General features: G+C 43.3%; 1 protein-coding gene and 1 long non-coding RNA gene across 3 annotated transcripts; one reads left to right on the forward strand and one right to left on the reverse strand.

Annotated features, from left to right (window-relative positions):
* Window positions 1-7,496: 7,496 nt before the first annotated feature.
* Window positions 7,497-24,494, reverse strand: LOC118216002 (somatostatin receptor type 5-like). Of its 2 annotated transcripts, XR_004762947.1 has the most exons (3): window positions 24,072-24,494; window positions 11,023-12,760; window positions 7,497-8,084 (listed from the first exon to the last, which is right to left on the reverse strand). XR_004762947.1 is itself a non-coding variant. In XM_035396996.1 (2 exons), exon 2 carries the CDS (start codon window positions 12,692-12,694, stop codon window positions 11,237-11,239), a length of 1,458 nt encoding a protein of 485 aa, XP_035252887.1. In that variant the 5' UTR covers window positions 12,695-12,760; window positions 24,072-24,494; the 3' UTR covers window positions 10,635-11,236. The 2 variants fall into 2 exon arrangements, 1 of the variants encoding a protein (XP_035252887.1); XM_035396996.1 differs by lacking the exon at window positions 7,497-8,084 and having other exon boundaries at window positions 10,635-12,760.
* On the forward strand, window positions 7,633-10,673 carry LOC118216005. The gene is made up of 2 exons (XR_004762948.1): window positions 7,633-7,713; window positions 10,030-10,673. It is a non-coding gene; the product is annotated as an uncharacterized LOC118216005 (long non-coding RNA).
* Window positions 24,495-26,269: the final 1,775 nt, after the last annotated feature.

Below are 26,269 nucleotides of genomic sequence, written 5' to 3' on the forward strand. Positions count from 1 at the left end.
TGGCCTATTCTCCTCGTTATATATTCATATATTCTATGCTCTTCTATTCTTAATTGTCCTGTTACTGTGCTGTTCTGTACTGCTTCATCACAGTTTTTATGCCCCCCCCCCCCCAAAGTTGCCCGTACTTTCTCATGCATTCAAAACTGTGATATAAGCCCAAAGCTACACCATTTTGGAAAAAACTTGTTTTACGGTTATATATGGTGCCGCATAAAATAACCTAATGCCATAAAAGAAGCATTTGCTGTGGGAGGCCACCTCTGTGTGTTGAGGGGAGAGAGCTGACAAAGCAGTGTGGAGATGGAGGGAGGGGAAGGGTTTCTCTAAAAGGAGAGGAGGGGAAGGCAGAAAGGATTGAGTGGAGGGGGGGGGGGGGGCTGACGCTGCAGGTGCTGAAGTCTCTCCTGGGGATGAAAGAAAGCACCCCGAAGCCCTTCTCACACAGGGGGCTGCATCTTAAATGGCAGCCAGCTGCCTCGCTGCCTATGACCTCGTTGTTCACGGAAAGAGCGATGGGTAATGTGATGATTATCCCTTTGGATCCTTCACGCGTGCCCTTAAGGGTACATTCTTTCCGTTAGTGCATGTGTGTTCAGAATAGGTGTGGCCTACAGTTCAGTCCACAGTGTGGAAATAAATCACAATTTTATGGCGATGCAGACCCACTGTGGGGTGTAGTGGGTACCCATTATCGGGTCTGCTGGATTTCGTAGCACCTTTGTTTTTTTTTAACCATTGTAATTGTGGAGTTTTGGACAACCGGGTGAACTTTTTAATGAGATGTGCCTCAATGCCTTCTTGCCTCAGAGCACTCCCTGTGAAGGCAGCATTTTTACAATTTGAGACACAGCCAGGAATAACAGTCCTGTTCCCTTAACCAGCTTCTCACCTATCTCTGGAGATTTTTGACCAATCAGAAATCATTCCCTTTGCAAAATATGTGAATATGTCTTTTTTGGGAATTCAGCACATCCATTTAGGACATTAGCCCACTTTTTCTTGAATTCAGAGTCAGTTTATTATTCTAATGAACCACTTGTACACTATGCTTGACCTGCCTTAATAGGATGTAAAAAATAGACAGTGATGGTTTGTGGTGAACCCATTTTGCACAAAACCTCCACTTAGAATGGTGGTGCTCAACTTGAGTGAATGGTAAAATGTTTTCATAATTCACAATGGTGTTTTACTTTCTTCCCCATGGCATTGCTTAAAAACCTGTACCTACACTCCAGGTTAGTTATAAAAATCCATTGGTAGTGTGCTGTGCAATGTTATTTATAAAATAATGCAGCATCTGCAAGATTTAGCTGAAGATTATATGGTTTATCATGTCTGTTTAAGTGACTCAACTTGCTGGTTAGGATATGCAGCCCCAGCACTTTTTATAAATGTCTCAATTAGAAACTCAGATTTTACAATTAGTCACTTGCCTGTGCCATTGGAGTGCCTATGGGTACTCCTGGTGGATAAGCACTGAAATACAAGTTTAAATCCCTGCAAGTCCCATGGTTTAGACCAGGGGTGTCAAACTGAATCCAAAGGGGGTCTACAGTGTCTGTGGGTTTTTGTGGTTTCCTTTCAATCAGCTGCCAATTAAGGCCTTGAGAACAAGGTGTGTGGATTCCTTAGCCAATCAATGACGTAAATGAAACACTTGTGCTGAGAACACCCCAAAAACCAGCAGACTCTGCAGCTCTCCAGGACTGGAGGTTGACAACAGTGTTTTGAGAAACTGGTGGCCCCACCAAGAACACACATTCAGGGAGGACTAGTGATACACAGGGACCAAAATAAACAGACATTAACTCGGGACTCAATCTACATTTGTCCTTAAATTTGATTAACAATTCAAAGCAACTTAGTATACACACTTTGATGAGCTGAGCAGTCACTAAAATTAACTTTGCTAAACTGAGTTTGTGAAGAAATAGTGTTAGGCTTGCATTTGTAAGTGAAAGTTAAGGACAAAAGTTGATTGAATTAAGGCCATTCATTGACAATGGTGTAGCATTAGTAGACAAAAGTGCTGAATGTTATGAGTATTGACACATTCTGGAGTATTGTCTAATGTTCATGTTCATTGTATAACAGTTCAGAGGTATTATGGAGTATTAACGAAAACTCTGAAGCATTGTAGAATATTAGCAATGGCTTTGGAGTGTTTTAGTATTAATGCATTTTATGAGCTTTTGCGGGCTGTTTAGAGTGTACTGTGATAAAGGCTATGCAGCATTGGCCTGTAATTCTCGATGTTAAATGGATTTTCAGGTTGAACCGTTCAGGGTAATGGCGGTATATTGTTGACTGTTGCCCAATGGCGATATTGTGTACTTTTCAGTTCATGATTTAATTTTTTTTATATGTGATGAATGATTCAACATCTCTTTTGTAGGATCCCAGTATAAAGGGGTCATTTATTTGCAGTTGTGCGCAGTTCTTTATCGCCTTCCGTCTCGGATGCATATGCATGAATGTTTACAATGAATAAATGCCTGTGAAAGGTGATGGTTAATGGTTAGCGGTGTGGTTGTCAATACCGCTTTTTTTCCCTTTTTTTTTGGAAGGCTTTCAAAGGTGAGCTTCATCGCTTGCCTTATCTCATTCACCGACTTCACATTTGCACTCGAACGCTAGCGCTAATCGAGAGACTGGAATCGCTCCAATATTTGGGAATGAAATTACCGGCAGCTGCTACGTCTCCATTAGGCAATGTGTCTGTGCCTGGGAGGGCGCTGGGGTGAACGCGCACACCTTTCCGGCCCCTTATCTGCCTCTTCATCTCCGCACATCCAATGGCGCCAGGAAGGTTTCGGAACAACGAGTTGCTAAACGATCCTTTCACGGCGCCATGAAGTTCTGTACTGACTATCATGGCAACGCTATTTAGGGCTCCTTGTAGAGATGGGTGTAAGCTACTGAAGGCAGTGGGAGATAAATGTAAGTGGTTCTGGGGACACTGATGGTGTGTTTAACCGGAGCATAGACAGGTAGGCCATTTTTTTAGGGTGCAGTGTGGACCCCCGGTACACCCGGGTGCTCCATTTGTCAGCTACACCGCTCCCAGTTACCTTTATCTCCCGCCTGTTTGATCATTCGTGAGGCGGATACAGCACGTCCAACAGCTGTGACATCTCCTTGACGCATGGTTAAAAAAAAAAGTCCTCGAGCTGAGTCCCCCTGCCGGCCATCGACACCGGGCCCACGTCCGAAATTGCCCCCTGTCCATCCATCCATCCAGGGGCGTCCCGGGCTTACACACCCCCCTCACAGTCGAGCAGGTCGGCTCACCTTCTATGAAGAGAATTGAGTGGCTGTTGTGTAGCTAAAAAAAATAAGTCATTGATTCCTCTCGAAAACTCGTCCAACCTCCTGCCCTCATCGTACGTGGGAAGCTTCTCTCTCTCTCTCCCTCTCTCTCCCTCTCTCTCTCTCTCTCTCTCCCCCTCTCCCCCCTTCTCTCTCTCTCTCTCTCTCTCTCCTACTCTCACTTGTCAGCTGCTGATCGATGCCCACTCCTTCGTTCCTCTGACAGTCCCGGTTTTTATCGACACAAATTTCAGAAACGAATGAAGAAGCAGAGCAGTCAGGCCGCAGGGCCTGTTGACGATAACTAGTCTGTCGGCTCAGGGTTCAGATTACAGGGAAGTCTCGGAATCTCAGAATGCGCAGCCCTTTCCTGCGGAATGCAGCCAGTGGGATAAGAATTCTGTGGGTGCTGTTACTGGCTCTGAATGGCTAACACACTGAGTCACGCAGATACCTCTGCGTTCCTCTCTTCCTGCTGCTAGACCAGCGGAGAGCAAGTTCATTCCTGGGGGTTCTTGACTCCTGGGGCAGCCGTGCTTTACTAAATTAGTTAAATGTACTATTGGTTACGAAACTGGGTGACTGGGAAGATTGTGGGTTCCGTTCCCTGCTGGGAAACTGCCGTTTTCTCCTTGAGCAGGCTGTTTAACCTGAATTGCATCTGTAGACTATTCAGCTGCGTAAGTTGAATGTGTTAGGGGAAAAAAGTAATCTATGTAAGTCACTCCGGATAAGAGTGTCTGCTAAATGCCGAAATGTAATGCGATTACCCTGGCTTAATTAGCTAATTATCTCTATACACCAATGCCAATTCATTTGTAGATTAGATCACTGTACAACATCTTGGGGACACAAGACGCTATCAGCTCTGATTCATGGGTTTATCAATAAATTTAGCTAGAATGACAGACCACATAAATTATTAGGCTAATGAAATAATCAAGTGTAGGTCTTTTCATGAAATCCAGAACCATACATGGCCGTCTGCCTGCCCCTTTAATGCATTTATTACTGCATGATACATGGTTATCAACAGTGTGTCATGTAGTAATAAATTGGATTTTTACTGCATAATGCACTGTTTGAATATTGCACAGCTCTAGAATTCTAGAATCACAAAACTCCAACATCCTAAAACGAGCTCATCTTCTACAGAATATAATATTTTGGTGAAAGGACATGCAACTTGCCGAAATGGGAATGCCCTTTCATGTTAGGAGACACTGAAGGTGGTAAGCAAGGCTTGAGATGTTCAAGAGGGATGCCATACGCGCTTTTTAAAACTGTGTTTATGTTGTATAACTGCTCTTGCCTTGAAATGTGCATTTCCAAGTGGTTACTCAGTGGAATCAATAGGCAACAGCAGGCACAGTGGGTGGCAGGTTTAATGTCCATTTGTGTGATGCATGTAATTACTGTAAATGGAACTGTTGCAGTGAAAAAACTGTTCTTTGGGCCTACAAGTGAATTACTGCAAATGCAATTCTGTAAAGCACTCTGTACAAGTGAAACTTCAATTTCAAGTTTGAGTCTAAAAGGCATTCATTAAATGCCTTTTAGAAAAAAAAAGTAAAATTTATGCCCCTTTTACTCCCCCCCCCACCCGCCCCCCCCACCCAAAGCACACATATACACCCCAAGGGCACAGGAGCAGGAGAATGTTCAAACCCCTGAAACACTGTTCTTCAAGCGCTCTCCAGAATCGCAAACCACCTGGTGTAGGCTACCACAGGAGAGCTAGCAGTAAATAGATGAGGCACATCTCCCTCCAACCTTAACCAGAGTCTTTCAGGTGCCTGCTCAGGGCCCATGAGCTACGTGTTGCTTATTCAATTCAGCTCAGTTCACTTTCATTTGTGCAGCGCTTCTCACAAAGGACCAATGCCCCTGGAGGCAATGGGAATAGGCACTGGCAGACACTGTGCAGATTAATTAAAGTGGTGACAAGAGCATGGGGAGAGGCCATTTTGTGCTGTTTTAACCCATGGAGTCTGGCCAACTTAATCCCACCCTACTGTGACAGCTTGAAGTCAATTGAGTCTCCTCCTGTGAATCTCTAGTCACAGTCAACTAAGGTGTCTCTGCTATAAGGATTTTAGTCACGGTCAGTTTATATGTTTATGCTCTAGGGATTTTAGTCAGTTAGCTAATGTGTCTATGATATGCTATAGTTTTTTTCTAGTCGGTTAGCTAATGTGTCTCGCCTGAAGAGCATAATCTGTTTTTAGAGTGAACAAATTTATTTTTTATTGTATTTTTAAAGATGTTATTCTGGTATTCTGTTCCTTTAAAATATCTTGAGTAAAAATGTTGTCTCATGAGAAAGCTATCTGTCACTTGTCTCATGTTACATGCAATGCACTTAATGGAGTAATTACACAACGTGTACACAGAGGGCCCATATTTGCTTACTGCACATTGCGCTGCACCGATCCTGAGAGGGTTTTATAATTAGCTCTGTGTAGAAATATTAGATTGAGGTCAGCTATGAGGTTAGGATTTTAAAGCGAAGCACGGGTACGATAAACAGGGAAAGCAACACTAACCGATTCCCGCAGCCTCACGGTAGCCGCGTGAGATTTTAATTTGCATCACGCGCAAGCGGAACGCTTGGTCTGACGGAGGCGCCGGGGAGACCCGCTGATCCCAGCTCGTCTGTTAACCTTCTGCGGAGGCTCCGCCGCGTATCTGATTGAGTCCGGAGACGTGTCATAACAGCGGCGTTTTGTCAGCCGTCCTCCAGATCCAATCACGGCCGGAGCCGCCGCCGCCGCCCGGCACCCCGGGCTGAACTCGTGAGAGTGTAAAACAGGGCTCCGGTCTTTTATCCGTTTGGATGTTATTGTTACCCGCCTGTGTGTCCCCGCGGCCAGCCGGGCGATGCGATTTGAGGAGCATCGGGTCCGTCTCTCATTCGATTAGGAGGTTGTTTCATTCTGTTTGCGTTTGGCCTTGCCGAACAGTTTTCGACAATAACCACGGATCGGTTAAAGTGGCATTATGGGTGTTTGGTGTTGTGTGATAAGTGCTCTTGCTGGTGTGCTGGACGTGGTGTCTGCAGTCACATGTCTGCAGCCTGCCAATCGGAGAAGTCAGTGGCGTCTGCAGGTCTTTATGGTTTCTTTTCATTCTGCAGCTTGCTTAGGTGATGGAAAGAAGGTGTGTGACTCTTTAGCCAATCAGTGACTTAATTTAAGGCATCTCAAACTCAGATCCAGGATCTAAATTTGAGATCTGTGGTATAAAGAGTTGTGAGACATCAATATCAATGAAAGGACGAGAAGGCAAAAAAGATCCATTTCACAATGAGCTAATGTTTATTTACACTATCCCACCCCCACCAATATGAGACTTGGCTGCTACTTGAAGAACAAACGCTGGCTCACATGGGAGGATGAGAGAACAGTTCAGTAAATGACAGTTTTACTTCCTTCTTCATCGTCACATTGCGTTAAAAGTTGGGCTGCAGTTGGCAAATCGGTTTCTGAATTTTTCAAAAGGGAAATGCACAACAACAAAAAAAAAACTTCCAAGGTTTTGCATTTCTAAGTGGATGCCCTTATGGGGTTTTCAGAGATGAGCTGCTGGAATGGTGTGGCTTCATCTGCCACCATATTAGTGCTAGCATGGGTCAACAGTGACTCATTTATTTGAAACCTTGTTTTTTTTCTTTAGTATAAACTCTGTTGATTGGTTCATGACTCAACGACTGACGGCACACAATAATGCCTCCCATTATGGAATTCACACAGCCTAAATCTCGCATTACTACTAATGATTAGATGGAATATTACAGTTTAGTCTTCCATATAGTGTCTCAGAGCAGCAAAAGAGAGCCCTTTAAATTTCTTGTTTTCAGATACCCATGAGCTTCCGCTGCAGATGCCTTTTAAAAAGACCATTTTGTGTATCAGATTGTATCCATACAACATTGCTGAGCTGGTTCAAGTGCTACAACGTTAAATATGCAGTGTAAACACCTTTAAATACTGAAATAAAGATTAAAACAATAGAATTTTGCACACCTTAATGAAAATAGGAAACATATCTTGTGGCATGTCAGAATGTCAGGTACAACCAGAAAACATATGTACATGGTAAGGCTGGCAACACTGAGTGATACAGTTATGTGATCATCAGCCTGGGAATTGACTCCGGTAGCGGCTGCAGCATTATGATCTTGTAAAAGAGAGTAACAGCGAGAGAGAGAGAGAGAACCAGGTTTCTCATTAAATTGTCAATGTAAAAATTAGTAAGTGGCAAAATGAAATGAGCGAAACGCAGTGGCACTTGAAAACAACGGAGTCTTTGTTTCTTCACGTCCGCCAGTATACGGCTCTGCCTTATTGAACGGGCTCAGAAGTTTCCTGTTGGCTTATCGAGGGAGTCCCTGACCGGAGAGTGAGTAGCAGATTGAAACGCTGCCAGAAGCCTCCGTGGTTGCCTGCGTCAGCTGGTGCGCGCAGGACCGCGGGACGCCGGGTGATTCACTGCTGCAGCAGAGAGATCTCGCACTCCCCCAGTCCCGCGCTCCTTAGACTGCCACACGGCCTGCGTCCGTACGGATGGGGGGGGTGGGGGGGGGGCATGTCCCGAGGGCGGGGTTATAAACAAAATAAACAGACAGCCGAATACCACGCAGGACAGATGGAAGCGAAGGAGAGGAGTCCGTATCCATTCCCTGCCTCCTCTCCTGTGACTCCTGGCCTCCGGACGCAGCTCCTGTGGAGGAGCCAGTGTCCGCGAGCGCCTCCTCAGCTCTCAGTCCTCCACTGCAGACCATGAGTGAGGAAGGGAGAGGAGGAGAAAAAACTGCTTTTAATTTCCGTTTGAACTCCACTGCCGGTCTTTCTCTGCGTGCGTGTGTGTTCGGCAGTAGCCAGCATGGATCCAAGTGATTTGTGCATTTTTCCTCCCCGCCCCCCCCCCCCCGTACCGCCTCCCTGTACGCCGCTATTTAAGGTAACCCTCTGTCTCATCGCTAACCCGACGCTTCATTAAAACAGATGGAGGGGGTCCTCTTTAAGTGGTGTGTGGTCGGGTGGGAAAAGTGAGTCGTGGGTTGTAGGCACTTCAGATCAAGGCTGAGGGGTGCATTTCTGCAAAAAGCTGTTTATGAATTTGCAAGCACAGCCATCCCATTAGAGCAGTGAGTCAGAGCACTGAGTTGTTCTCTAGTTAGTACAGTTAGTATATCCACCTTTTATGGCAGAAACTAAAGGTAAGATAATATTGATTTTGCAGCAACCCTTGCTGGTTGGGGTGCAGCTATGGTTTTGTACATCCTGATTGCTCTCTGTTGAAAGTGGGCGGTCTCTGTCATGTGACATTGCAGGCAAAAGCCGGTTCGTATTTTGGGTTGGAGCTGTTAGAAACTGTAACATTAGCTAAAAGTGGATGTTTTTCTGTTAGCTCTCCTCCTCTGTCTTCCTTTATGAATGGAGAATAACACAATTATGGACTGGAAAGCTTGCTACATTCACAGTGTCTATCGTGCATGTAATTTTTGTTTTATGCCACTCCTGTTCAGTTATGCCATCACAATATAACCCCATCTTGGCAACTGAATGGATATTCAGCTTTGAATATTCATTACTAAAAAAAAAAACAGAGCTCTGATTATCAAGAGTTACTTGACCGCAAATGTTAGCTAAGTACATTACATTAATTTAGCAGATGCTCAGCATCTACAGCAAATTACAATATATGAGAAATATAAGTGCATTCACACGATTAATATGAGTAATAGTACCAGACCTGGCTAACAACATTCCCAGACCAGCTCCTATAGATGCAACATCACTAAAGCAACTAGTGGAGGTTAACTAACCAGAAACCAGAGGAAAAAATCTGAATGCAATGAGTTCATAACCACAACATATCAATGACTAGTTAGTTTGCAAGGTGGACAGATAAGGGTAGTGAAACCCTGTGTCCTTTTTCACGATATTGGTACTTTTGTAGTTTTGCATTATGGCCCCATCACATTTTCCTTCTCATCTGTTAAGTTTATCAGATGTATGTTACTGAATAGGCATTGAAATTTGTAGGCAAGTTAATGTTAACCAAGGACAATTCTAAAGGGACTGGCCGTATTGCCACAAAATGCGCTTATCAGTTTAGGTGGATAATGTTTCATTACCATGGTAACAAACATAAATTATATTAAAATATTTGTAAAAAAATCAAGAAGATAAGTATTCATAGTTATTTAATTACCTTTGAAATACATATCCGTAAACTAATTTCAAAGATATGATACTCAATAGTGAGATGGACTTGGTATCACTTTACAGTTGGTGCATTTGTGTAAGTGTAGTATAATGGGCTATGAACTGGTCTTGTATCCTGAAGGTCATAGGTTCAATCCTGGGTACACTGTTGTTCCACCCTTGAGCAAGGTACTTAACCTGCATTACTTCAGTATATATAAATGGATGCAATGGCAATGCTATGTAAAAAAAGATCTGTTAGTCGCTCTGCTAAAAACGCCTGTAATGTAATAAAAGGAACTTGATTGTAAATTCCGAGCCTTAAAATAGTAATGCCAAGAAGGACAGGTTGCTCAAGCAACTTCTAATTAAATTTTTATTAAACTTTTAAATTTAACTGAGACAGCTTCACTGCACTGTAAACAGCATTATTTCTCTGCGAAATATACTGTGCAGCTGGCCCATCTCAGATAACATCGAACCCACGTCGGCATTCTTTCCACAGGCAAATCAAACCTGACTGAACTGGAAGCGGCTGAAGCGAGACCTCTCCTGTCATATCCACGCGCCCGACCAGCGTGGCTGCCGAGAATGAGCGGTGGCCTACGCATCTCCGCAGCCCCCGGCCCCCCAGCCAAAAAACGCAAATGCGCTTTCTATATAAAAACCAGCGGCTCATTGATATTCTGCGGAGGGCTGAACGTGAAAAGGGCAATCTTCCTCGTTGGTAGTGTTTTCTCTGGAGCGGAGCCCGGTCTACTCATGCAGGAAGATGAGCGCCTGGGAGTCCACCTGCGCTGGGAGCGATGGCTCCCATGGTTTCCAACAGTGTACACCTCCAATTTAGTCCTTTTTAAATATCTTTTCATGGTCCCTCTCCCCAGAATGAACCCATGAAACCTGTCACAAATGTGCCACCTATTATCAGTGAAGCAACACTAAAATGATCTCGTTATCCCCGAAGACGAATATTGTCCCAGGATCAGCTCGTTAAGCCCAAATCCACATCCCAGCTATTTTTTTGACAGAATGCGGGTTTTGATCAAGATTGAAATCAAGAGAATAATTTAGCCCACATTTTTTGTAATTGGCAAAGGCTGTCAAAAAAGCCACTGTCAACTGCTTAATAAATGGATATGCCAAGTTAAATTATGGCTCAGACAAACTGTTATTGAGAGTCACAGCCCTTGTTTAGGCAAGGTAAAATCACATATACGCACTTTTTTGTTTTTGTTTTACAGGTTTAATGAACATTTTTATCCTGTTCCTGATAGTTTCAGTGTTTAATTCTCTACCTCCTACATTAAACCTGAGCTCTTTATTCATTTTGTTTTTCCTTTTTAAATGTCACGGAAACAGCAGCGAATAAATACCAAAACTTCTCACCCCTGATGCTCCATCTGGAGCACCTACACAAAAAAAGATGGAGGAAAACGGTCAAGCCACTGAAATACACAAAAACTCAAGCTTTTAAGACAGAAATTTTTACATATCTTACCCTTTCTTCACCCGTAACATTAACTAAGATACTGTGCTGATTCAGTTGGCAAGTCAAGGAATTGGTCTGATTAAAATCTCTGTACAAAGCAGTCAGTCAGTGTGACTAGGTTGAAAAGGGCTGCCTGGGTGTTTTAGGATAATTCTTCAAATATAATACTGTGATTCCACTTCAAGTGACAAAAGACAAGGCGGTGAAATGCAGTTTCTTTATATTACAGGTAACTGATCTCAAGTAGGGCATTCTTCTCCACAGGTTCTTCTGGCAGCGGTTTGACGCTGCCGTTTTTGGCCCCATTAAGCAGCTGGGGCATGCCAGCCGCAGGCCCAGAGCCTGGTCCTTTCCCACTGCCCTCCCCAGCTTTAGACCTCTGGCCTGGGGAGTCCGTCTCTACGGCCCCGGCCTGCTTTCCCCTCTCCAACTTCCCGTTCCCATTTGCGTTCTGCGTGATCCTGCAGATCTCGGTCATATCGGTCACCTCCTCCTCCTCCTCCTCTTCCTCCTCTTCCCTCATGGTCCTCCTCACGCTGTCCCGGGGCTTCAGCACCCTCCTGCACTCGTCCTGCTCCTGCAGAGGGTCGGTGGCATCCTGGTTGTCCACCCTACGGGAGGAGCGGCACAGGGCCTTCCGGAAGCCCTGCTTGAAGTTGTCCGAGAGGAAGCCATAGACGAAGGGGTTGGCGCAGCTGTTGGCATAGGAGAGGACGACCACAAAGTAATACAGGCCCTGGGGCTCCTCCGGCAGTAACACCATCTGGTTGATGATGTTCAGGGCGTAGAAGGGGAGCCAGCAGAAGACGAACACAGCCACCACGATGACCACCATCCGGGTGACCTTACGCTCTGACTTCCTGCGCTTGGCAGAGGTGGCGTGGACCTTCTTGCCCGAGCTGCGGATCTTGACCACGATCATCAGGTAGCAGAGGCAGATGACCAGAAGGGGGCAGAAGAATCCGACGGTGGAGGTGTAAATGATAAAGGCCGCCTTCCAGATACTTTTCGGTTCGGGCCATATGATATTGCAGATACCCCCCTCCTTCAAGACGTCGGCGAAGATGACCAAGGGCAGCACCACCATGAAGGAGACTGCCCACACTGTCCCGTTGACAGCTTTGGCCACCTGGGGCCGGCGCCATTTCGAAGAGCGGATGGGATGGACCACAGCCAGGTAGCGGTCGATGCTCATGACCGTCAGGCAGAAGATACTGGTGAACTGGTTGATCCCGTCCACAGTCATCACCAGGCGGCACATGATGGAGCCGAAAGGCCAGGAGTGGATTGCGGTCTGCACAGCCAGGAAGGGCAGGCCCAGCATGAAGAGCTCGTCGGCAATGGCCAGGTTCAGGATGTAGATGTTGGTGACCGACTCGGTCTTGGAGTAATGCAGCACGATGTGGATGACCAGCGTGTTCCCGCCCAGGCCAATGATGCAGACGGTGATGTAGATGAGAGGAATGAGCACCCCCGCTACGGTGGACCCCGACCCCATCCTGGGTCCCGTCGAGTTGCTGGAGTTGAACGGCAAGAAGGAGTCATTCAGGAAAGAGTCATTGAAGAAGGAGTCGTTGAGGATGAAAATGAGGGACTCGGAGAAGCTGGTGTGAGGGGGCAGGGTGGTGACATTACCCCATGTCTCTGGTGTCGCCGGCGGGAGTGTGGAGGTGGATTCCATGGAGGCAGAGGGGAGGAAAAGAGGAATGGAGGGATGTTGGTTTTATTCAGCGTCTGTTCATTTGCCCTGCGGGAGACAGAAAGGAATGGTTGAAAACGGTGGGGGACATCTTTTCAGAATAACACCTAACACTGTACCTGTCTGCAGATGTCAAGGTATTTCAGGAGGTCGTTCCATGGCCAGTGAGGCACATTAAAGGCCTTTGAATGAATTCAGATTCACGTGTTTGGGTGCATGCAGGATTACTGCCACTGAGACACTAACAAATTCTTATCTCCTAAACAATTTGAAAGCCTGTTTCATAATAATCGGTCATCCGGTCGATCAATTAGTCTTCACAACGGACATTTTCCAGAAAAACTTGGTGATATTAAATAATAATAAAATAATGAAAAAACTGGGAAAACTGGGAAATTATTCACAGCCCCGCCCCTGAACAGCTATTGAGCTGAGCTTCTGGAAAGTGGTTATGAATTTTTAAAAGAGCAATACTTTTGATATGCAAAGCTAAAGCCTCAAAATGTGTCTGTGGCAAAACCTAATAACCCTATAATCCCTAGCAAATAACCATGGTATACCACCAGGAAAGACTAGCAGATGGAAAAAAAAAAATCATCAAAGAAAGAAAAGATTAAATGAAAAAGATTAGAAGGGTAAGAAAAACAAGAGAACGTTAGGAAGAATGGGCCGATGTGACTCAGACGGGAAATGATTATGTCAACGGGGGAAGGGGAGAGGAAAGAATGGGCGATAGAGCAGTTGTGTTTGGCTTGCCTTTGCAGCTATTGACACCTCGGAGAAATTAAACAATCTCTGGAATGGCAAATAATTGACTTTGTGTTAGCGACCAAGTGTGGCGGTACACGGATTGTGTTTCTGAGCATACGCGGTGGGTGATTAGTTTGGAGGGTGGGGGGAAGGGGGAGGGTGAGCAAAGAATAATTGAGAGTCATCTCAAAGGAACGGAGGACTCTTAATATCTTGTATTAACTTCCTCAGCTGGGTAAATATGCTTACCGACTGACGTGTCTCTGTGTGTGAGCAAACAAGGACCCCCCCCCCCCCACCCCCTTTGTTTACCAAAGACCAAAATTGCAGATTTTTGAAAAATGAATGTTGACCTATCCTTTCGGTTACGTTAACGGCCCTCTGGCTTTGTGTGAGGGATGAGTAAGCACGTGCTACGGTAAGACCATTATTTTTCGCAGGGTGTCGATTACTGCGCACAGTGAGCACTGATGACTGTGTCTAAGCTCTGATGACTGTGCCATGGTCTGGTCCACGCACACCTCTCGGGGGCCTGGTATGGGACTGTACCCCTGACACTTATATCTGTAAATCCACATGCTGAGCGCTTATTATTTCTTCTTGAGATTTCTGCCATCTCTTGCTGTCCATAATATCTTCTTTATGGGACCTTGAGAGGACCCGTCGAAACAAGGGTGAACCCCTGGGTGCACAGGAGATGGGAAAATTGGCTCACGTGAGAGTATCCCTAACCTGAAGGCTTACATACTACAGCTTTACAAGACCTTCCCATCATGCTCTTCTGCTACCTTATCGTTCCTTTTATTTTATTACAGTTCTTAATCAGCCCATTGTTTGCTTCCAGGAAATTGGAAATGCTGGGCGACGGTGCCCTGTAATGCTCTTGGCCTGTAACTTGTAAAGATTGCGGATCTGATTCCCAGCTGGGGCACTGTCCTTGTACCCTTGAGCCAGGTATTTAACCTGAATCGCTTCAGTAAACATTCAGCCGTATAAATGGATTGCATATAAAAGAATGTAAGTGGCTCTGGATTGGAGCACAGTGCTGTAATGTAATAAAATGAAACCCTAGACATCTCTCTGAAACCGCTTTCCTTTTCCTGTCACCAGATGCTTAAGGGGAAACATAGAATACACTGAGGAATGGGCCAATGAACTATGAAAGATTTTTGTAGTTCACTGCCCCCCTCTCCCCCCAGGAGAGCCAGTATCCCCCCCCCCCCAGGAGCGATATGATCTCTCTCTCTCTCTCTCTCTCTCTCTCTCTCTCTCAAAGCACAGCAGGCATTCTTTTTTTCCTGCAGTTTTTTCATTAAAAGCAAAACGACGTGAATGGAAATAGAAATGCATGCGATTCTCTCTCTCTCCCTCTCGTTTGCTCTCTCTCATCTCTTCACTCGCTCTCTCTCGCTCTCAGCATCTTTACCTCCATACAGTTGAAGGATTCATTAGATAGACACGCTGAGGACACCGTTCCCATTCCACCGCCCCAAACGCCCACGCATACAACGCAGTCATTTTTTAGGGGTTTCCTACAACGCTGTTGACACCAGAGAGAATGCCTGCGGCCGGCAGAGATAAATCAAGCTGTCTAAATGTAAAGGTTTCTCATGGCAGGGTAATACGCTCTGCCTCTCTGTTTTATGTACAGAAGCCAATATTGGAATATGTGCTGTTTCAGTACATCCCCAGGAAAGCTGTCCTTTGATACTCTCCCAAAGGGTTGTGAGAGGTAACCGTCCCTGTGGCCAGCACTGTAAGACTGGAGGGACTGGATTTAGGGCTGTTCCATTGGAGGCGGAGTCTACGGGAGACCTAGCTAATGACACGCCACTCTACAGTGACTGTGCTCCCGTCATTAGTGAGTTTGATAGCACTTTGGGCCAATCGGAGCTCTTGGTGGAGTGCTGTTTAGTTGTCTTAATGGAGGGCCGTTGAGTTGGCTGTACCATTACCATTGTTTTACTTGGGCCACTGCCTCATGAAGAAGCTAAATCCTTCTGAGAAAGGCAATAAAGGCAGAGTGAGCATTCTTAAGCCCCAAAATGGATAAAGCTAACGTGATATGAGTGACACAGGTCTTTAGCACTGATTTAGACCTGGGACACCAGGTCACTGGGATCTCTGATTAATCAGTGCCATTAATCTATCATTCAATTACCTATCAGGTAGAAGAAAAAACTGGCAGTACTTCTGGTCTCTGGGGGTCTGTATGGACAGTGGCAGTAGGCGAATGTAAATGTGATTGCAGAGAAGGGGGACATTTTCCCGCTTTGATTTGATTTCCCGCTGTACCATGTTATGTTCTGCGAGGCCTGCCAACGATGTCCGTTCTGCTAGTCAGAGACCAAACAGCGACACCAAACAGCTTCATATCTAATCTAAATGAGACTTCTCCACATCCCCAGCCCCCCCCCCCCCAAATCATCCCTGACCTCCCCCCTCTCATGGTGCTTCTCTCTGGGAAATCTATTTATCTCACCAATTAGAGTGTGCCATTCTACATTCTACTAGCACAGAACCAAGGGAGTCGGGCATAATAATGAAATCTGACGTGCAGAAAATTGAGAATTTTTCTCCCAACCCCCAAACCCCCCCCCCCCCCCCCCCCACCCCCACCCCATCGACGCCCCATGGGACCCACCAGGACCACCATGCAAGCCCGGCAGAGACACTGGGTACACCATGTCCAACAGCGGACGCCCCCCCCTCACTGGTGACTGGGCTCACGGACAAAGTCCTGTGGTGCGTTGGCGGGTCGCTGCAGAGCTCAGGTGTCAGCCAAATGAACCGTGTGTTCAGTCGGCTCTTGGGGGACCCCTCTTAAACGAGGGCGGGAGAGTGGAACAGTTGTCATGGCAAAAAGCTGCGGATTCGCGGTGAGCCCCATGGCCAACTCAGGGGTGGTAGCGGGCGATTGGTCGGCTGTTGTCGGACCCTGTTCCCTTTTAGTTTTCCAGTCTTTCAAAAACCCTACACCATGAAAAGATTTATGGAACATGGAGCTCCATAAAAATCTTGTTGCACCCCCTCATATTGCAATGTTCTGCCATGCTGAGCTTACTTTAGCGAACACACACACACACACACACACACACACACACACACACACGTCCTTTAATTACTCATGTCAGTTTATGAACCCTGTAATGGATGGAGTAACTGTACTGCCTGTGTTAAAAAAAAAAAAAAATAAATGAAAAAAAAACAACAGAGTTGAAAGAAATACTTCGTCACAAAAATCTCACATTACCGTACCTTAATAGGTGATAACAAAACTGTGAAGGTTATACAAGTCTTATCTTAAAGTGCACAGCATAATAATGCATGCTGGAACCACGCAGAAAAAGCTCTCGTTATACATTTCGTCGTCACAGGTTGAAGCCTTGTAGCAGTTCATCAACCCACATTGAATAATTCGCCCATTGAATTGTTGCTACACTTGAAACCCATAAGGAAATATAACAAAATGGCCCAGGCTTCCCAGATGTCTTAGAAAGGCCTGCAATTAAAATCAAACACAAGTACTATTATGTCAATTTTAAAATAACAATGAAAAAACAATACACAAGAGAAATATATAATCAAAAGGCATATGTATGAAAAATATGTTGAGCAAAATGTACATGTGAGTGTATATATATATATATATATATATATATATATATATATGTGTGTGTGTGTATAATGTGCATATTGCGATTTATATACGATTGCTGTGATGTCTAAGCCTTTTTGAGTTGAAGTGAAATAGCTTATTTCTCTGCTGTTTCATTCAAGGTCATTTAATCACATTTTTGTGGGAGCTGTGTTTTTGCCATTCTTCCTGGCTTTAAATGATGCTCTTTCAGACACACGGCCATCTGGCTTGAAGGGAAGAATGATGAGAAATACTGTGTTTTTCAGAGCCATCTTATGACAGCCACCTTTGCCCCAAACCCCATCAGTTCAAACTATCTCTGTTCAAATAGAAAAATAATCACTGCCTCAAAAACATCCCTACTCACTTCCTTTTGGTAAGCACACACATATATATATATACACACACACACAACATTTCATTAATAATGTCAGTTTATGAACCCTGTAATGGATGGAGTGACTGTTTTGTCACTTACATGTATAAATCAGTCTAAAGACTATGACCTGTTAAAACAATATTTTGATCATCACACAAGTCACATTTTATCTCTACCCAGTTTGAGGTTTGTGAATGCTCACTTAGCACTGATGCAAATGCCATGATAAAGACAACTCAGCAGCCCTCCACCGTGAGCCACAGTGAACAGCGTCAGTCCAGTTCGCCTCAGCCCATTGGTCATCCAGTTGCACTTCCAGAGTAGGAAATAGAACTAAATAACTGTAATTATGTGAAGCGTAATCAGTTTGTGCTTTTACAGTGACCGTTCTGAGAATTAAACCTTTGAACCTTTTCAGTCCCATTTAATGTTCCTTTGACATGTTCCAAGACGCGTTCAAAAACAAATCGAGAGCATGGATGGGGCGCTTATAAAACCATGGTTGTGTAATGCCGTAGTGAACGGCTACAGTACTATGACAGTGGAGCCGATAATTATGCCATCCGTCACAAGCTAACCCGCTCATCTGCCCTGTCAGGCATGCCAGATGGACTGCCATTTGGCCAGTTTGCTTACGTAGCAGTTCAGAAACTGTGCAAAGGGACCCACTAGTTGCAACGTACAGTACACATGCCAAAAATAACTTGATGTATGTACTAAACATTCCACTGACAAATTAATCACAGCACCTGTTGCACACAGCATACTAGCCATGGCTAAACGCTTTATATTTATGCGCTTTTTTTTGACACGTTAGAAACATCTGAGTTCTATATATGAATATCAGATGCGGAAGCGTGCCGCTGGAGATGTGCTCCCTCTCTGGGTTTGTGGGGTCTAAGAGTTTAGGAACCACTGTTCTATGGGGCCAGCAGTAATTTGCATGTTCAACAGCATGTTCACTAAAGTTTGTATATCTTGGCATCCTGTAGACTAATCTGCGAGCCCTGCATCCTTAATTGTAAGCTTAACGTGCTGTAATTAAAGATCTCCCATTGGGCAGAGGGACGGAGTCGCATCAGGTGGGATTTAACGAGAGATTAAGCAAAAGGCTAAGGACACTGGAGGTCCAGTCATTCGCCTTTCAGGATTAATACCCTTGCCTGCCCCCCCCCCCCCCCCCCCCAGTGCTTTTTAATGGCACTTCAACTCTGAGTCTGTGCTTTACACTTCTCTACGTGATTATTTTGTGGTCTGGTCTCCAATTCTAACTACATGAGTCAAACTCAGCTGGCAGCTCCACAAGGTGGGTAATAACTGCCCATAGCCCAGGAAAGGGAGCGTTCCAGTTTGCAAGCGTTCCAAATTCACAAAAATGATAAACAAACTGGGCTTAAAACCAGGTATTTGTAGGAGTTGAGCACTGACGAGGGAATCCTCATTGTAAACAACGTGAATACAACTTGCCATTCTGAATTAAGAGAAAAAGAAACAAAATTTGGGTTATAAGTACATTTGAGAAAAGATTTGGTTATTTAAACAATTGTCATTATCTTGGATATGCGGCTTCATAAAAAAATAATTCTAGAAGGGGCTTTGCTAGCCCTCTGTAGATTTGTTCCACCAGCCAACTCAGTAGAGTACCCCTGATTTAGCCATTCTGAACCTGCGGACGCACAGATGCATACACATTACACCCTATTATAAACCTGACAGTAAAAACAAAAAAGGAACTGGCACAAGTTTAACCTGAGAGAGAGAAAAAAACAGTGGCACAGGCAATCAGGGAAGGTGGTGGGGGGAGGGGGGGCAGCCTTGAAAGACTATGCCCCCTCCCCTCAAATTTAAGATCCCATACCTCACCAATGCCCCCCCCCCCCCCCCCCCCCGCCACATTTCACTGTTCTCCCCGTCACTCACGTTTGGCTCCATGCTGCACTGAGAGGTGGGCTGAGTGGGCTCCAGTTAGCTAATTAACCTCCATCTCCAGCTTGAGGCTACAGCCTCAGATCTGAGTCACTGGCGGCAGTCACAGCTGCAGCACATCTTATTTTCTGTCCCTGCTCCTCTGAAAACCCCTGGAGATGGGAGGCTACCGAATACCCTTAATCAGTGACTCAGCTCCTGTTTCAGCCGCTAGATAGAAATCACAAGTCATATTTACAGCTCTCCAGGCACTATTTTCTATCTTTTTTTTGTTTGTTTGTTTGTTTTTTTGCAGTAAACTTTTTATTTATTTATTTATTTATTTATTTTTGTGCAAATGACAAGATGGTGCTGCACCTACAAGCATTTGCGTGTGAGGATCTGGTGCGAGAGCTCGGTGTCTGCATGTAGGAGTGGAGGCCGCAGGGATGGTGGGTGTATTGCTGTCATACAGCAAGCTGTTCGACCCAAAGAAGCCTGGCTTTTATAAGCCCCTCAATCGCCCCTCCCTCACTCGAGTGTCCATTAAAGGAATACCATTCACCCGAATTGCATCATTAATCAAGAATAATTGCGTTATGGTTTACTCTGCAGAAGATAATGCCAGCACCCTGAGTCTCATATCTGTAACACCCTGCATGACAAGATGGCTAGCGCCTGAGGTAAAGAGGTGCAGATTTAAACCAATCGCTCCAGTTGATGTACAGTAGGTGGGAAGAGTTCCACTCCTGTTCAATATGCACAACCGTATTCATGTTTTTGGCTACTTGTTAATTTCACTATTTTGAAATCAGTCTCGTGTGCAGATATTTGTCAGTGGAGCAATATGACATTTGAATGTGTTCCTATCTAACTGTATGCAGCCATGCCTGTGTTTATCTTATCGAAGTCCCGTAGTTCATTGCAAACTCACTGCTTATGGTGTTTTTTTTTGTAAACATTTTTTTGGGCTTTTTCAGCTTTATTGGACAGGACGGTGTAGAGAGACAGGAAGAACAGGGGAAGAGAGAGGGAGAGACCTGCGGCAAAGGTCGTGCGGTCGGACTCAAACCGCCGACGTCGCGGCTCGTAATGAGCATGTGGACAGTGCTCTACAGGCTACGCCACGAGACACCCCTTGGTGTTTTAGAGATGATGTTAATACATTTCATGGGAACTGAATTACAACAGCAAATTGGGGAAAAAAATATGTTAAAGATTTTTTTTTAAAGGTATGTTTCATAACTTATAGCAATAAGAAATAACATACAGATTGAACTAAGCATGGTTAATTTTCCTTGTTAAAAGGTTCCTTTGCTGTTAAATTACTCCTCTTTAATTTGTTTAAGTATACAATACTGTTAGGTTATTAAAATGCATTTAATAATACTTTACACAAATCTAATTTTCCATCTAATTCGTAAGAGATAAAATACTGGCACATTCTAAAAAGATTATTTGTGAACATTCTAACATTCTTTCAAAGTAGATTATCTAATAGGTTTATCTAGTATTTTATTTAATTGTTTGTGTAGCTCAAGGTAAGCTTGTTTTTTTAATATTTAGTAATGGTGCTACAGAATTCATATTTGAATTCATATTTCATATTTGCCTGCATAATAAGACTGGTCCTTCAAGGATCTCTACTCAATTGAACAGATTTGATCTTTTGAAAAAAAATAAACATCCCCTTACGGAGCCTCAGCCTTCAGTCAGAGGAACAGTGTGAACCACACAAAGGACAGAAAAAAGTCAGAAATGAAATCGAAAGTTTGCTCCATTCAGCCTTGCCTGCCTACTCAATACCTGAGTAGGTCTGCGTGCTTCTGTGTCCCCAGATACTTCCAGCACTTTCCACACCAAAAACTGAATGTGCAGAATTCTGAATATTTTATACATATATTTTTTGGATACAATGCAGGCCTAATTCTGTGGAAAAATACAGAATGGAAAAAGTCTGATCTGACCCTTTGTTCCTATTTACCTGTGCATCAAAATTTTTACCTTGCATATTTTTAAATGCTTGCTCTAGCTCCATCTAGCTTTTTTTCCATGTACACTGTGCACTCATATAGATATCTGAGTCAGACCTCATAGTCACACTGCAAACAGCACTTCTTTTCTCATAATTGAGATTTTTGGCTTTACGCACCTTCTGTTTTCTGTAAGGACCAGTGCGTGACAGATGAGGTTATAATGTGTATTGCGGCCGTTGTCAGGTGGAGGGGAAACGGGCACCTGTGATTGTTGAGGTTTACAGTACGTGCATGTCAAGCGTACGGTCGTGGAACAGGCGTATGGATCTTGCGGTGCCCAGTCCGGTGTGAACACCTCTGAAACACAAATGCAAACGGTGCCCATGCCAGTAGGGACAATGGAATTCCACGTTAAATTAAAAAGTTTGTCGGGTGGAATCCAATTCGGCGGAAATCCCCTTCTGGGTAATTCAGAGAGTCAGGCTGTCCGATGGAGAGGGAGTCTCTAATTGGGCTGTCAGAGGGACTATTTATCACCCTCGCGCTCCCGCAGAGGGACAGCAGCTGGATCTAATGTTAAGGCGCGTGTGTTTACAGGCGCACAGCTAGAGAACTACGCTTAACAGACAGCGGAACGAGACAAGGAGGAGTAGGGACTGGGCCACGTTATATGTGTGTGTGTTCTGTTTTCACCCCTTTAGATTTTTTATTTTTATTTTTTCAGCCTTTAACTGAACTTTTTTCTTGTTTCAGTTATTTAACTTATTTTTGAGATTATTCTAGCGAGGTATTTTTTACTTATTTAATGTATTGTTATTGTTATTATTATTATTATTATTATTTTATTAATGTTGTTGTATTCCTGCTTAACCAAGACAAGAGATGAAGGAAGATTACAGATATAATCATATTATAGCAATAATAGTGATGATAGAAGGAAAATGCAAATGATGATAATAACGATAATGATAGTTATGGTGATGCTAATGGTAATGAAAATTATAATTATAGTAATAAAGCTATAATAAAGTGGTCCTCTGATGAGGGGGGTGGTGTGGGGATAAAAAAGGCAAGGGACTAATTGTTAGCTGCAGATCTCACTGTAACCAGTTTTAACATCATATGAAGCAAACCTGTCAACCACCTGGCATCTAGATACATGTTCCCAACACAACTACATAATGTGGGAGATGCCCACACACCTCAAAACTATATATTTTTCTCTATATGTCAATCCAAATAAATTATGATTCTTAATTTGCCAAATGTCCATGGCAGGCTTAGTATTTTCAGCATTTAAGTAAACATACCATACATAACAGGTGCACAGCTATAAGGTATTAGGTAATACCTTAATTTTGTGAAATATGAAACTGCACCTTGAAATGTATTTGCTATTCAGAAATGTTTTGTGTATGTATATATATATATATATATATATATATATATATATATATATATATATATAGAGAGAGAGAGAGAGAGAGAGCATAACTTGGATCTCAAAATGGTGCCAGTGATATGTAAATGTAAATCTAAATGTAAATATTTACATTCAAATATATGGACGCAGTGCCTCCATATATTTAAATGTATTGTTGAATGTATTGCAGTGCATTTTTAGATATATAGCAATATATTTTCATTGTATTAGAGACTTCCACAGCCAGCAGAAAGAAAGCACCCCACATGCATTAAACGAGACCATAATCTCCTCGTGTAGTGTCTTGTGGATGTCTTGCTTTATGAGACAGAGATTACCAAAGACTGGTAGTGCGGCTGTCTTAATCATGTCTCTAACTTCCGTTCTGTCAAAGCTTGCAGAGCAGCAGTGGACAGTCTCTGCTGTCCAGTCACATCAAGGTCTGTGAGACTACATCATCTAGACCTGTCAAGTACTTGTGGTTTCCTTATATTGTTGGGACATAACAAGACTGCAATGTAAAACCTCTTCTACAGTCTTCTGTGTGTGCATGCTGGAATAGAATTTACATGCTAACACAATTCAGATATGAATTGTGTGTAATTCAGATATGAGTGAATATGTAAGACTACTTTAAACGCACTCACTTGCCTTCTCTCTCTCTCTCTCTCTCTCTCTCTCTCTCTCTCTCTCTCTCACGTACACATACAGAGAGAGAGAGAGAGAGAGACTATAAAACCAATCTACACTTTGGATCAATTTCCAGTTGAATTACACTGGAATTGAATCTCCCACGAACGTCCCAAAGTTATCGTGTCTTGACGCATTCATAAGAAGGCTTACAGGACTTTATTTAAATATTGTTTTAGACTTAGGAACGAAAACATCCATTTAATTTCAAGCAAATGCTACTTTTAATGAACGCACAACAAAAGACCGTTACTTAAATGTTGCCTCGCGTGGTTAACGTCAGCGTGATGTGAGAATCGACTGTAATTTGCACACATCTATTTTGACACCCCTGCGACAGTAATAGAAAGTTAATTCGATAATTCATTCTTTTCCGGAAATGTCCGTAGTAATACAGAAATTTTTATAAACACCAAATTCTCCAGTCTGCATCATAGCATTGTCTTGTAGCTTTGCTGTAGACTGTAAATGCGAACATGTGTGACAGTTTTATTGTTAATTTGAGTTCCATTAAGTCATCGGTGCATTTTGATTTTTCAGTTCTGGCGCGATCCCATATACTCATATTATAAAATTACAACGAAATGTGTACTTACCTTATCAAAACTTGCGTGGTCTGTATTGTCTTGTTACTGCATGTATCCAAAAAGCGATGATTAATGAATGGGTCGATAAAAAAGTTGTAAAATGACTATGATATAAAATATTGCATCAAAGCAGTAAGGATGCAGCTCACTCTGACCCGCGCTTATTTTAGGAATGGACGCAGTTACACGAAAAGAATAAAGTTGACCGGTAGGGACGAGACGACAGAGAAATACGCTGTATCCGTCTGTTACTGTTCCATAACTGAGCTGAAACCCGCAACATTACATTACTCGATGCACCATCTCTCGTTCGTATCCAGGTAACCGATCTCAGCGCCCGTGACAGTGAAGTGGGAGGTGTTGGAATAAATCCCTTCTGTTCCTATGTACGTTCGCGCGCGTATGTGCGGTGCTATGCTGTGTGTGTGTGTGTGCGCGCGCGCGCGCGATCGAAAGAGAGAGAGAGAGAGAGAGAGAGAGAGAAAGAGAGAGCAACAAAGAAAAACGACCGCCGTAATTCATTGAAAACTTTTTATTTGTCCCGTTGATAATGGACGTGATAGCTAACGTACACGAACTGTTAAAATGGAAAATGGCTGAGACTGGCTCAAGGGCGCTTTGTCATTTGGTCACTGGACTTATGCGAAACGCTAAAGCAAACAATGGTACGTGCAGAAAGGAAGGTTATCTACAACGATAAGGAATTTTTCTCTTCGATGTGTTTTTGTTACATTTAACCCTTCTGCTTACTTATTAGCACCTGTGAAACTGTTAGCATGGGTCAATTAGACCCAATTACATTATTTGGGATTTTAAGGCAATACAGAACTACAGTTCATGAAGAAAAAAATCGTATATATATATTTTTTTTTAAATAATTTGATCCAAACTATATAAATAATATATGGTTAATGGTTTCCATTTTCCTCTGCTATATCACATTTAACAAAGTGTCATTCATTTTTGTGAAGATGTGATTTATATTTTGAAAAAATCAACCATGATGAAAACATGTGGGCATAAATCAGGTTTATCTGTGAAATGCTAAAATACAGTAGATTATTGATATTTGTTGTCTGAACTGACATTCTCAATTATTTTTCATCTTTATCTGATTCAAAGAAACCATATTGACAAAACATAATACAGATGGTGAACAACACAAAAAAAGAGCCAGATTTACACTGGTTTAGTCACTGCTTGTGAAATACATCTCTCAGTCTTCCTTTACTAAAAGTTTAAGTGGGTCAGTAAAGGAAAGAGTAAGATTCCCTTTTTCACCCAATTAAAGTTAAATCAATGCAATGCAATGTTTTTGCAAAAAGACTATGCTAACAGTGGACATTTTCAGTCAACATGTACAGTTACAATCACATGTAAGTTACAGTACATGCACCTTGAAAGGAAAAGCAATTTGACAACAGGAAATAAATCCCCCAGAGATAGTCATTGGATCACGCTGAGGCATGATCCAGCTCTTCTTGATCTTGTAGATCTCAGTAATATCTCCCAATGAACATATTGTAGATATCTACAGTGCTGCAAAAAAGCATTTGCCCCCCCCCCCTCCCCACGTGATTTCTTCTATTGTTACATATTTGCCACACTGAATGGTTTCAGATAATGTAATATTAGACGAAGGGACCTCGAGTAAGCACAACACATTTTTTAAATTATTATTTCATTTATTTATTGAAAAAAAAAAACACCCTTATCACCTGTGTGAAAAAGTAAGTAAATATAATAACTGGTTGGATCACCTTTATGAGCAATAACTGCAACCAAATGCTTCCTATAATTTGATAGCAGTATTTCTCATTACTGTGAAGGAATTTTAGCCCACTTTTCTTTGCAGAACTGCATTAATTCAGACAAATTGGTAGGCTTTCAGACATGACATTGCTTGTTTCAGGTCCTGCCACAAAATCTGTATGGAGTTCAAGTAAGGACTTTGACTAGGCCACTCCAAAAATTTAATTTTGTTTCTTTTCAGCCATTCAGTTGTGGGCTTTTGTGTTTTGGAACATTGTCTTGCTGCATAACCCAATTAAGCTTCAGCTTCAGCTCATGGACAGATGACTGGACATTCACAAGAATTTTCTGGTACAGAAAAGAATTCATGATTTCTTCGATAATGGCAAGTCGTCCAGGTTCCAAGGCAGCAAATCACACTTCCACCGCCATGTTTGACTGCTGGTACGATGTTC

The sequence above is a fragment of the Anguilla anguilla genome, chromosome 17 (assembly GCF_013347855.1).
Source record: "Anguilla anguilla isolate fAngAng1 chromosome 17, fAngAng1.pri, whole genome shotgun sequence".
Classification (NCBI taxonomy): Eukaryota; Metazoa; Chordata; class Actinopteri; order Anguilliformes; family Anguillidae; genus Anguilla; species Anguilla anguilla.

What these genes read in the sequence shown, in the direction of transcription:
- LOC118216002 (XM_035396996.1), bottom strand. Translation starts at nt 12,694, where the DNA reads ATGGAATCCACCTCCACACTCCCGCCGGCGACACCAGAGACATGGGGT.